This window comes from Muntiacus reevesi, chromosome 11 (genome assembly GCF_963930625.1).
Source record: "Muntiacus reevesi chromosome 11, mMunRee1.1, whole genome shotgun sequence".
Taxonomy (NCBI): domain Eukaryota; kingdom Metazoa; phylum Chordata; class Mammalia; order Artiodactyla; family Cervidae; genus Muntiacus; species Muntiacus reevesi.
In genome coordinates, this window is record NC_089259.1 from 71362758 (window position 1) to 71376870 (window position 14113).

The 14113-nt window shown below is 42.8% G+C and overlaps 1 protein-coding gene across 4 annotated transcripts in view; it reads left to right on the forward strand.

Moving 5' to 3' along the window:
* MBNL2 (muscleblind like splicing regulator 2) overlaps nt 1–14113 on the forward strand; it is a 164384-nt gene that overhangs the window by 103599 nt on the left and 46672 nt on the right. For all 4 annotated transcript variants that reach the window (XM_065902263.1, XM_065902262.1, XM_065902265.1 and 1 more), the window contains exon 3: nt 5361–5525. In XM_065902263.1, coding sequence (XP_065758335.1) covers nt 5361–5525 — 165 coding nt within the window. The remainder of the gene's footprint in view (nt 1–5360; nt 5526–14113) is intronic.

The window sequence follows — 14113 nt, forward strand, 5'->3', positions numbered from 1 at the left end:
TTACTGCTGAGCCACCAGGGAAGCCCAAGATTTCATACACAGCATAAAACGTAAATCTGATCTGACTCTCCTGTTTCAAAATTTCAGTGGCAATCAAGTTCATAGCCCTTAACTTGACTCCCAGAGTTCATTGTTATCTGGTTCTAGTCGACTTCTTCCTGTTTTCTCTCTTAACATCCTCTCCACTGCAGCCCACACCCCGTTCTGTGACACAGCCTTGAGAAACTTCATGAAGGTCCCAGATGGTTCATCCCCCTAGCACATCCTCTTCCTCTTTCTCTCATTTTGTATTCTCCCCCTACACACACACACACACACACACACACACACACACACACACACACACACACACACACACACACACACACACACACACACACACACACACACACACACACACTCCAGCCCCCATTCACTCCCTTGCCAAGCTCCTTCTTATCCTTCAGGTCTCAACTGAAATACAACGTCACTTCTTCAGAGCCCTCGCTTGCCACCCATCTCCATTCTAATGCTCTCCCTCCATCTTCTCTCAGCCTTCTCCAGAATCTGGTCCATAATTTGTAATTAAACACTTGTCTGTGTCGCTGTTTAGCTAGTATCTGTCTTCACCACTGGATTGCATGCAGGCTTCCGGAAGGGAGGCAGCAGATCCTATGTTTTTCTCATCTTTTAATTAACTAGCCCTTCGCTCAGTGCCTGACACAGAGCAATAAATATTTGTGGAATGAAGGAAGGAATGAGACCCTAGCCTGGAAATATAGCACGAACAAACGTGAATGTGATTCCAGACCACCTGTCGTTTCTGTAGTTGGTGGGTCCCACCTGGAGCGAGTGGAGTCCTCTGGGGATACCATCTCCACATTAGACCCTGACGTGGGGCCATCGGCCTGGACTCCTCCAGGGCTCCTGTTTTCCAGTTCTAGAAGGTTCTTCACAAGGAATCCGGGATGGCACTCTGCTACTGCATCCCACAGAAGCTGCGCCTGTCCTCGTCTGCAGAGACTGGGTCTTACCTCTCTTATCTCTCTGCAAACGGTGTTTAACCAGGAGAGGAAGAGTTAAAATAAAACAAGAAACAATCCTGGCAGTCACAGGAAGATTTTTTCAGGACATTTTTCATCTTCATTTCTTGGACCAACATTGAGAGACACTATTTTTGACAGTTTTGTTTTGTTTCAGTGATATACAAAGATGCTTTACATTTCTGCTCACTGCCCCCTCTCGCACTCGGGTATGACAACTTGCTTTGATAATCAGCAGTTTTTGTGCGATGATGCGTATCCTGACAAGCCTTACTCCTTAACAAAAACTTCCTTACAAGTTGTTTACTGTGTCAAATAGCTTGTTCTATTTTGACAGTAGCTTTTCCTTTAGGACTTACAGAGTCCTGTAGGATCCCTTACTAAAATTTTGCTGCCTGGAGTTTTCCTGATCTTGAATTTGTATGCCTCAGACATCCATGCTATGATACCCTTCAAAATATTGATATTAATATTAGATCAAACTCTTATTCAGGGCCCTCTCTTCAAATATGGGTTCTGGAAGAAATATCCTATAGAATTGGATATCTTAAATATAAGATACTTAAATAAGTATAATTAAGTAACCTTTATCATGTTTTCAAATGAAAAGTTAGTCTATAGAAGAACCAAAAAGCCAATCAAAATATAACTAAAGTAGTTTTACACTTAATGTAAAGATGTGAAAAAGTGTTAGTCACTCAGTTGTGTATGACTCTTTGCGACCCCATGGACTGTAGCCCGCCAGACTTCTCTGTCCATGGAATTCTCCAGGCAAGAATACTGGAGTGGGTTGCCATTCCCTTCTCCAGGGGATCTTCCTGACCAGGGATCAAACCCAGGTCTCTAGCATTGCAGGCAGATTCTTTACCGTCTGAGCCACCGGGGACTGTAAAGAAAATGATAGACAAGTGTTTTTTCTTTCTTTGGCAATACTGACAACACTTCCTCAGTGCTTACTACCTGACAAGCATTTCTCAGCGCCTTGTAGCTGTACTATTAATAACTCATCTAATCCTACAACAGTCCTTAGAGGAAAATACGGTAATTATTTTCGTTGTACAGATGGAAACATGATACACAAGAAGTTCAAGTAACTTGCTCAAAGTTGCAAAGGTAGCAAAAAGCACAGCCAATTTATGTGCCCAGGCTTCTGCCTTCAGAGCCTGGGGGCTTAACCACTCCTCTCGCCCCCTTCCAATGGACAGAGCCAGGCACATCAGCTTTTTCCACTCCCAAATCTTCCTATGTATTCTATTATATTTTAAATCGTGTTAAGTAGCCTCTCATTCTGCAAAGGATAATGCTAGATTTTTACCCTCCCTGGATGTTACCTATTGCTAATAAACAGGTTGACTTTGTGATGTAACTGAGTCAGGTAAATGTCGATTCAGAATCCGGCCCTACCACCCACCAATTATAATACCCTTGGAAAGTGTCTTGATCTTTCTGAGCCCATTAGCTATTTTGTAACATAGTGATCATTACAGCTATTATAAGGAGAAAATGAGATAACCCTGTATAAACTGTCTGGCACATGGGTAATCAGTAATATTCCTCACTCCAAGCGTATAAGTAAGAATAGTAGGAAATTGTATTAATTCTCATGGAAAAGAAGGTTCCATCAATAAATTACTAATTCAGTGTTGTGAATCATGTTCCATTCCCTGGAAATAGTTTATACAGTTCCTTAAGAGTCCCAGTTGTATCAAGAGATAAGAGCATTTACAAGAAAATAGTGCTTTTCCAGGCTAATCAAAATTTTTGCCTGCAACTGCAAAGCATTGCATTAGAAGTGATGTGGTGGTTTCAGTCGCTAAATCATGGCCAGCTCTTTGCAACCCCATGGACTGTAGCCCTCCAGGCTCCTCTCTCCATGGAATTTCCCAGGCAAGAATACTGGAGTGGGTTGCCATTTCCTTCTCCAGGGGATCTTTCCAATCCAGAAATCAAACCCACATCTCCTACACGTCTCCTGCATTGAAGGTGGATTCTCTACCGCTAAGCCATCGGGGAAGCCCCTTACATTAGAAGACTAGTGATCAAATCGACCATTATATGAACTAGCAAAATAAAATAGCCAGACTGGTAGACGTCAGAATGTTTCACAAATTCTAACTCTGTTCTATGGAACTCTGCTTTCCCAAATCCCCTCATGAAGCTCATTGTATGTTTGTGCGTATAAACCCATATGTACATCTTGTATACCTGAACCTTTCTGGGTGTCATCTCCCTAGTGAACTGACTGTGTTTAAAGAGAGTTTGAATTGAGGTTGTCTGGGGGCAACTTACCCTCTATACAAGAAACGTCACTCTAGTTCTCCCCAACCCCTACTAGTGGGCAGTGGCTACATCCCTATATCCCATGACCACCTCCCACCATAGGTGGTGTGAATGTATTTGGATACCTGACACGAGGCAGCCAATCCAAAGGCTGGTCACACACCTCTGTTGACGGAGCTGGCCTAATCTGAATGTGTTCTTGGAGATTTGATTGTAGCAAACCCTGAGACTAAGGCCATTGTCAAGGGAGGACAGAAAGAGAAGTAAAATAAGAGATGCCTGAGGCAAATTGGCAGGGCTGGAGGGACCCCAGGACATCATAAAACAATGAGCAGAGCAGAGTTATGATTAAATCTTCATCTTAAATTTCTGTGGAGAGAAGTAGATGGAGAGATACCAAGACTGCTTTGATTCGGATTATTTTAAGTTGTGGGTCCCGTTTGCCTGTAGTTTCACATTTGACCTTTCAATACTGCACCCAAGTTGTCTATTTCAGAAACTTCCCTGGTGGTCCAGTGGATAAGAATCTACCTTCCAATGCACGGGACACGGGTTCAATCCCTAATCTGGTAACTAAGATTCCCCCGTGCCTCGGGGGTAACTAAGCCTATGAGCTGCAACCCAGCACAGCCAAAACAAACAAACAAAAAAGTGTGTCTATTGCATACATTAGGAAGCCGATGAAGCATCCACAATATGAACTTGAGCCTAAGGAGACACGCCAGCCTTGCCCATGGGTATAGAATTCCTTTAGCAGAAATGTGACCTATTCCTTCTGGTGTCCCAGGACCTGCCTCAGTGTCCGCCCTGCAGCGGGAGGCACAGTTTCTGATGCTGCGAACACTAGGGCCTCGGGACAGCACGGACTGATGAGCTCAGACCGCCAGGACTAGACCAGATCTCGTCTGCCCTTCTCCACGGCAGCGCTGGGAGGTTCACACTTGGGAAGGAACCCGCGCTGCCAAACGCACAGCTAAAACAAGCGGGAGGCAGAGGGAGAACTCCAGATGTTTAGAATTAGGATGACTATAAACAAATTTGTTTCTCCAGATCCACCCAGCTCGCTTTTTAAAATTACTTTTATATCTGGTAAACAAACTCATATTCTCTTTTCTTGGTTGCAAATAGACTAATTCTTCAAGGAATGACAATTCTCATACTGGTTAACACAGTTTGTTATTCTTTCTCCAGAAATTGCATCATTCACGCATCAACATGATTCAATCGGTAGTTTGGAAAAGGTGGGAATTCAGTATAAACATTAATTACCATTTGCAGTCACTCTTCAAAGACTGGCTTTAGGCACACCTGTCACCTAATTAATTTTATTTTTCACTTTGCCAACTTTAACATCCCAACGTTACTTTCATTGTACACACTTCACTACGTTAAAACATGACATTAAATGTTATGTAACTGTCACGGAAGCTGGGCAGGGACACGGGCAGCAGCATTCATGTAGCAAGCTGATCTGTCGCAGGTGATCATCTGAGTTCACCTGTGCATCAGTTAAGAAATGTTCACTCCTAGACTAATACTCCTTCCATCACTCAAATCAGGGATGTCTTCAGCCAACCTGAAGCACACACTTCAAGTAATCAGATGTGCTGATTACTATCCCACAGCATAAATGTGGCACATAAGTATTCACATATTGTCATCATGCCAGCATGCACATTTAGCAAGTTCAAAACTTCCTTTTGATAAGTCACAATAAATGTGCTCCTCTGATCACCCTCCACACTGCTTAGAAGGGTCTGACTTGACTCTCTCCAGTCACGTTTCCTTAGGGTCTTTTGTCGGAGTTAGCATCCATTCAAAACAACAGTAACATCTCAGGAAGCTTCTCTGTTCAACAGGTTTGAGCAAGGTTGACGATCGGCTAATGCCCGATCCAGTCCCCTGTGTTCCAACTCTGATGTATTGTTCCAACACATCTGCTCTCGCACACACATAGATACACACCTTCGCATAGATGAAGTGATTGTGAAATGGTTGACGAGTTGAAAGCTACTTCTAACCGTGCTAAAACTAAGACTCCTTTTTTTCCCCCCCCAGGGCCGTTGTTCAAGAGAGAACTGCAAGTATCTTCACCCTCCCACACACTTAAAAACTCAACTAGAAATTAATGGGAGGAACAATTTGATCCAGCAAAAAACTGCAGCAGCCATGCTTGCCCAACAGATGCAATTTATGTTTCCAGGAACCCCACTCCATCCCGTGGTGAGTACACTGAAGCTAACGAGGACAGGCTTGCTGATGCAAGCGTCGGTACGGGCAATGTACCAACTGTTGACCTAAAATGGCCTCTGTCTACTTTGTCTCTTTGGCTACAATTAAAGCAAATAGCTTTGAAGCTAAATAGATGCTGAAAAGAGGGTTTTTTAGATTATCCAAATGGGAAAAAAAATGCACGAGGAAACCGTAGGCAAAGGCAATTTCTCATCGATAGCCGGAAAAATCTGTGTCGCTCCAGCTCTTTCTCACCAGTCACCTCCATATTTGAGCTATTTTAGAAGGAAAATAGTTCTCCATTGAGAGTATGAATCGATGATCTATGCAAAGAGGAGCTTTTGATGCCTAAAACATGTTTAGCAAGGCAACAGATTATTTCGTTTCAATGGTGTCATTTGAAGGAAGGGGAAAAATGAAACCAGAGAAGTTAATGGATTTACCCAATGTCCTGCAGTTAATCAGTTGTGGAGCTGGGCCTAGACCCCAGACATCTTGACCAGGGTGCTTTCTGCTGTCTGCTCCCCCCTTCACCCCGGGCCTGAAAGAAGCCTGAACCAGGATGCCTCAGCCACCCACACCTCCTGTCTCAGAGGCCTGCAGAGGGTGAGACAGCCGTGGTGAGGACTGTAAGATTAAATGCCAAGGGAGTTCAGCCTATAAATATGTATTGTGTAATATTTTCTCCCTGATTTCACAGTGTTTGAAAGTATTTCCTTAAAGGTCTGGAAATTGCTTTAGGAATGAGGCCCTGAGGGAAAGGAGTGCATTTTTTTTTTTTTTTTTTTTTTGCCTTTAGTGAAGTTCGTTCACATTTGTAAATTATTTGTCAAAAACAAGCTAATATTAAAAAAAAAAAAAACCCAAAGCCAGTGAAGTGAGTGAAATTTGCTCTTTTTTTTAAAAATAAGTACAAACACAAAAGACGATTGTTTAAAAATCAGTCTTTATTGTATGAAAATTCTATTGTTACTGAAAGCTGTTAAATGCAAAAAGGATAGCTACCAGGGAGTTGTATTTTCTTATTGTGTGTCTGTGAGATGAGACAGGAAGGTGGGGGCAGTCCAGGAGGAGGGGAGAGGAGCTGGGTAGGTGGTTGGCAATCCTGCTTGTCTCCAGGTTTCTACCCAAGAGTAGTGAGTGGCACCAAGTGGCCAGGAACCAGCTCTGCCCAGACTGAAAAAAGTGCAGGTGCAGGTGTGAAGGACCCTCAGATAAATAAGCTACAGTCCTGGAGGGGTAGGCAGACTCAGGGGAAAGGCAAAGCAAGGTTCAGGCCCAGGGAACTAGATTTCAGATGAGTCAGGAAAGGCTGGTTGGAGGAAATCCCGAATAAGAACATCTTAGGGCTTCCCTGGTGGCCCAGCAAGTAAAGAATCTCTCTGCCAATGCAGGAGATGCAGGTTCCATCCCTGGGTTGGGAAGATCCCGTGGAGAAGAAAATGGGAACCTACTCCTATATTCTTGCCTGGAGAAAGCTCATGGACAGAGGAACCTGGCGGGCTACAGCCCAGGGGGTTGCAAAGAGTCAGACACGACTAAGCAACTGAGCATACACATAGGCATTTAGTGGATCTATTTAAAACCACTCACAAGTATATTTTATGGTTTCTTTGTTGATACACACATATAAATTATTTTATTAAATTACCTAAATGCTAAAATAATTTAGTTATACATATTAAATAATGTCTATGGGAACAAATTGAGAACCACCTAGGTCAACACAGTAGCAATGCATTATATCTCACTCATTTTAATCATTCACTTCTTATTTATTTAGAATCTGTAAGGATTGACCCTGGTGCTCAAAAATGGCCTGTTAATAAGGAATTCCATCCCTGTTCTAAACTGTTAATTGAATTTTCTTTGAAAGTTATGTTTCCATACTGTCTCATATATTAATTAGAGGACAATAATCACGATTACTCTGTGAGAAAGAAGTATTGCGTTTAAATATTTTAAGAGAGGTTTTTAAATCACAAGAAAAATTAGGACGCAAAAATGTAATAAGCTTAAAAGTCATTGACTCTACAAACAAGTAATTTCAGAGTCACAGGAATGAATTAGTGACAGTGGAATAGGTCCTGGAAACTTCCAAGGAAATAGTGTCTTTGCTAATGTGGTTGAGTTGGGCGTCTTGAGATGGGGACATTCTCCAGGATTAAATGCAATCACAGGCATCCTTATAGGAGAGGCAGAGGGAGAGTTAACTCACACACAGAAGAGGAGAAAAGCAATGTGCTCATGGAGGCCGAGACTGGAGTGATGGAGCCACAAACCAAGGAACGCCAGCAGCCACCAGAAGCTGGAAGAGTCAAGGGGCTGATTCCTCTTCCCTGGAGCCTCCAGAGGAACACAGTCTTGCCAGAACCTTGATTTTGTCCCAGTGCAACTGGTTTCAGACTTACGGCCTCCAGAACTCTGAAAGAATAAATGCGTGTTGTGTAAGCCACCAGGTTGGTGGGAATCTGTTAGACCAGCCTCGGGAAACTAATACATGCAGAAATTGCTCAAGACAAAGAAATTGCTAAACAGAGTCACAAGTGCCACTCTATTTTTAGGTTTCCTTCTAGGGTAAGCTTCTCTAAAGAGCTCTGGATGCTTTTTTCACACCCTTTATCTTCCATCTGCCCTGAAATCTCTCATCTGCTGAAATCTCTCACCAGTGGCCTCCATATTGCTAAACAAGTAGTCACTGACGCTTTCATTGTTCTTTCGACCTCTTGGTTGACAGGCAATCAGCCTCTCCTTAGTAGCATGTGACCCATCTCCTTTGGAGAGCACCCATTCTCTCTGGGACGCACCCCTTCCTCTCTGATCACGCCTTCCTTCACTGTCTCCTTTGCTGGTTCTTTTCCTCTGTTCTATTCGGGCTTCCCTGATAGCTCAGTTGGTAAAGAATCTGCCTGCAATGCAGGAGACCCCGGTTTGATTTCCGGGGTCTGGAAGATCTGCTGGAGAAGGGATAGGCTACCCACTCCAGTATTCTTGGGCTTTTCTTGTGGCTCAGCTGGTAAAGAATCCGCCTGCAATGCGGGAGACCTGGGTTCTATCCCTGGGTTGGGAAGATCCCCTGGAGAAGGGAAAGGCTACCCACTTCAGTATTCTGCCCTGGAGAATTCCATGGACTATCCCCATGGGGTTGCAAAGAGTCGGACACAACTGAGCGACTTTCATCTTCCTCTCTTCTATATTGAGGCTGCTATACACTGATATTCCCAGTGCTGGCCGCCTCTATCACTTACCTGCTCCATGGTCTCATCGATTGCTGTGACTGTGGGTCATCTCCAGGCTGAGAACTACCAAAGGCATGTTCCCAATCCAGACGTCTCCTCTGAGCTCCAGGTTTAGCTACCCAACCTCCTACTGGACTCCCCTTCAGGTTTTTCACAGGAACTTGACATGCTTAAGACCAATTTTTCATTCTACTACCTTCTCATCTCAGTAAGTGTAGCCAGCAGTTTCAAACCGAAACCAAACAGGTTCTCTCACATCCGGTTCATCAGCAGGTCCTATCATATGCCCTCAAGCCCACCTTCCTCTCCTTCTGCGGCACCCTCATCTTAGCTGCCATCAACCTTTCTTTCAAAATATTTTCTAGGCTTTACCCTCCTTGTGGTGTTTGTTCAGTCACTCAGCTGTGTCCAGCTCTTTGCGATCCCATGGACTATAGCCCACCTGGCTCCTCTGTCCATGGGATTCTCCAGGCCAGAATACTGGAGTGGGTTGCCATTTCCTTCTCCAGGGCATCTTCCCAACCCAGGGATCGAACCCATGTCTCCTGCATTGCAGGTGGATTCTTTACCGCTGAGCCACAATTTGCTTTATTCCAATGTGCAGAGCAACCAGGGGAATCTTTTAAACACATAAATGGTATAACGTCACTCCCTTACTTAAAACCTTCAATGCTTTTCCGTTTCACTGGAGACAGAGTCTAAATGTGTAACCTTGATTTTATGGACAGTGTCATCTGCGGTCAAGTCCCTACCCAACTCACTGCATCAGAGGCCACTCTTCCTGTGTCCACTGAGACCAAACCACACTTTCAGCTCTCTGAACACACGGAGTTCCTGTTTGCTTAAAGGCCCTTACTTTTGCTGGAAGCTTCCTACTGATCTTCACATTTTAACGTCATCATATTCATAAGGACTCCAACTCTATCGGCTGCAACCCACCGCCAATCTCTATCTCTAGCCTCTATCTTCTGTCCATCTCAGAAATGAGACCTCTTCATTTCTGCTTATCCATAAAATGTTCTTTCTTTGTTCTTCCCCATTAGGGTTTAAGTTCAATCAATGAAGACACCGTGTTCTGGCACCATATCTGTACCAGCAATGAATATTTATTGAATGAATGACAATGCAAACGGTTCTTTCCTCTTATAACTCTTCTGGCTCAAATTCATTATGTCTGCAAAGTCTCATTCACCTTTCCTCCGAGCAGTTTTTCCTTCCCCAGTTCCTAATGGGGTATGACAGCAGTTCTTCCTCTCCTTTCCGTTCGGCCCCACCCCTCGACTCCCACACACACATCACATATACACTCACAATAAAGTGGCAAGTGGGTGGCTTTAGTAGGACAGAGATTAGGAGCCTGTGCAATCCAGTCCTTAGTGGCAAGATCTTGCACTGAGCATCCTGCCCTCCAGAGATGCTTCTGGGAGGAAAGGGAGAAGCTTAAGAGATGCCATGTTTTAGGCCTTTCCATTTAAGTACCAAATACCTATCCTTTGAAGTCAGAGCTTTCTAAATGCATGAGCTCTCATGTTCTTGTTTTAAAAAGGCGATCGACCACATTTTAGAGCCATGAGCTACGTCAGGCCTCTTAGTCAGTCCTCCCCAGCCCTGATCCTTTCAAGCCACTACAAAATATCCAAGTGCATGTGTGTGTGCGTGTGTGTGTGTGTGTGTGTGTGTGTGTGTGTGTGTGTGTGTGTGTGTGATCTTTGAGGCCACATCTACTACTGTAAGTTACAGAGAAAGAAGAGTGGAGAGTGAGAAGCCAGGGAGAGAAACACAGGCTCTCAGGGTGAAATTCAGAGGGAAGATGGCAAGACCTGCATTTCGGACGTGATTTTCTTCTAGAAGACTTCCTGCATCTCTTGTCCTCTGGCCTCGCTGCAGTTGGTGCTGGGAGGTGATGAGGACCAAATGGATCTCAGACCACCTGGCAACAGCCCCCCTCCAGGAACCACGGGGCCAGCTCTCCCGGCCCTGGCGGTTGGGCTCCCAAGAGTCCCCTGAAGATGCTGCCTTACTAGCTACCAGCTCAGACCCGAATCCAGACATCACCCTCCACTCTACCTCGAGACTTTCGCTCGAATCCAGGATCTGAGACCCACTTTCCCAGGCAGGCGGCTGTTCAGAGCAGCTCCAACCTCCTGTCTGCAGGAGGCCCTGGGCTGACCGTGGACGTGGCTCCCCACCAAGGCTCACTCTGTACGCTTATGTCTTAAGGACAGCTCGTGGTGGTTTGTTTTTTTCTTTTTTTCCCCTTCTTCTGTTTGATGAAATTACCAACAAAATCTAGTAAGGGCAGAGGAGTCAGAACAGCCCCGGACTGGGAGCCAGGAGTCCGGGGCGCTTTGCCTCGACTCCACCTTGCAGCACTGACCTTGGGTAATCCATGCAGCCTCTGGTCTAAATTGCTCTCACCTGTAAGGCTGTGCGGTTCTCGCCGCCAGGCTCGCTTCTCGCAGGTGTTGAGGAGATTAAAGCAGACACGGTGTGTGCAGACGCTTTTGAGAACAGCCCAACCTTAACAGATGTAAAGTATTACTGTCACTAATAATAACAACAACAATAATAATATAGTGCCCATCTCTGAAAAGCATTGTAACTATTTTTTTTTACTTTTCAACTTCAATGAAAAACACTCTTGATGAAAAAATATTTCATTGACTCTATCTTCATAAAGTCTATGAACTTTTAACTTTCACATGAAAGAAAACATATACTTTCCCAGTCTATATTCAAAATAGAGACAATGTGTGCCTTCACTTAATAAGATTTTATACCTCTATTGTTATATTGCTATGCTAATTACATTCCTATTATAGAATCAATGGATAATTTTGGGGGGGACTTTATTAATACTAACTTTTACACTACTAATATTAGCTGCTATTTTTGAAGTCCAACTATGGGAAGTAAGAGAGAAATAACATCTTGCTCAGCCTAACTCTTTAAGCTAAGTAGTTTTACTTCCCTTCTGCAGAAAAGCTCAGGGTAAAACTTTCCTGCCTAGGGTAAAAATGAATAACTGGCCAACCTCAGGATTTTGAATTAATGTCTCCCTTTGTCTCATATTTGTGTTTTTACTTTTAAATAATACTCTCCGTGAACTCTATTACAGCTATGCATCAGTAGAACAAACTGCAACATTCCTTTTTGATCATTAAATTAGATGAAAAAGTAACATATTTGAGAACCAAAATTTAGCTAATTGCAAGAGATTTGTTGATATCCAAAAAAGTTTGGGGAAATGAGTTTTGAGGTTCTGACAGCCCATGATACAACATGAATTTCTGTCACCATGCTCATCTGGGCTTCAAATGATCTACAAGGGAGGGATATTGGGAATTTGATTCAATAGAAAGTCAAAAATGGAGATGTGGGGGAGGGCTTTTTTCTTAATGTTTATTTTGATCATTAGTCTTTGACTTAATTACACAACTAGTACTAGGTTTTCTTAATATTTATTTTCACTCATTTATGACAGTGGTCCTCAAACTGGGCCGCACATCAAATCATGTAATAAAATTTTTAATGCAAATTTCAAGACGCCCCCCTCAACCCAGATCTGTTAAGTCAGAATTTGTGATATCTCTATCTATGAAATTCCCCCCAGGCATTTCTGATCTAGCTGGTTCTTTGAATCACTGGTCTTTTTTGTGATTTATGACCTTTCAGAATTGATTCTCTTAAATCTTAACATTATTTCGTCCTTATACCATTTAAATCACTTGGCTTCTTTTCAACGGTACTGAATTATAAAAGCTACAGTTACTGAAAACCACAGCGTTCTATAATTATGACTCAAATGGGTTGAAAATGGAAAACATACACATATAAAATTTTGTAGAAAGTCAAGGAGGAAAAAAACCCTAGCTGCCATCAATTTCCCATGTTGAGACCTCATGTTGCAACTTTCTCCCAAAGTGAATTTTATGTCGGAGCCATAAAGATCTAAGAGCCCCTCCCGGGAATGCTGGCAGCAGCTCTCACAGGCCATTAGAATCACCTCTTCCATCCCTCCCCACCCCCACCACTTCAGTAAAGACTTTCAGCCTCTCTAAGAGCTCCCCGCGCAAACTATCAATAATTCACTGTTTTCTAACATGATCATTTGTAAGAGATATTTTTCTGTTACTGCTGTCAACAAAAAACCTGTTTAATACGCACAGATTATTATTTTCCCCATATGTTCCACAACTCAGAGCTATAAATAGACAACAAGAATGTTACCCACAATATACAAATAGAGAAGGAGCATGACATGGCCAACGGCATTGTTCAATATTAGAAAACTGCGTTAACGTGTAATTGCAAATGTCTGAAAACTGGTCCCAAAAATGAATAGGTTAAAAGTCATCCGATAACAAAAACAAACCAACAAAATGATACGGTCCCAAATCAGTGCAAAATTTATTCTAAGAAAAATCTTTATCTAGCATCTTGAATTTTTAACATCAGCTCCTTTAAAGTGAAGCCAAGTTTGTTCTTCTCTTAAACGTGCGTTATCTCCTTTCTGAAAGGCGTACTTTCAGGTGAAGCTTTTGAAAACCATCATCCCATCCACCCTCTAGTATATTTCATCTTATCCCTGGACAAAGAGGACAGTGATAAAGACGTTTTAATAGGGTACTCTATGTCTTTATCACTGCCGCGTTCACTTTGTGACCTAGGAAACCAAAGCAACTTTTAATGGCCAACAGAAAAGTTCAGCTTTTCCATGCGTCCTCTCGGGAAAAGAAGACCAGATCTATACATACTTGAGCTAGAGCAAGAAATAACAGGTCTATGTGAAAACTGCCTATGAATTTGGGGATTTTACATGCTAGTGATAGAATATGGAGGCATACTGGTAAGTCTGAGCAAAATAAAATACCAAATAATCCCCAGTTCTTGAGAGTGTACAAACTTGATCAGTCTGAAAATCAGTCTATATTCATGGTGTTTGTTTTTTCTTCTCCCTTTGAGAGACATGTAGAACACATCAAAGATCATGAGTTAGCATTCCGTAAATTTTACTGCCCTCATGTTGTAACACTCACTAGTGTGGAATGATGAGCCACTGGAATGGAATAACCATTTTCTTTTCTTGAGAACACTTTCATGGGAATAAAAGTTTAACCCGGTTCCTGTAGTTAGGTTTCTATGACATTCTCCTTTGTGTTTATATGGTTTGGGAAAGAGAGGGTCTATATAGTTTCGTTTTTATTAAGCACGAAACAGAGAGGCTTAATGAATTTTCACAGTTCAGCACTGATTTTTGCAACTAACACAAAGTGTCTTATATGCAGTGAGTAAATGTCGTTGGTGATTTTTTAAAGTTTTATTCTAAAGACATCTTTG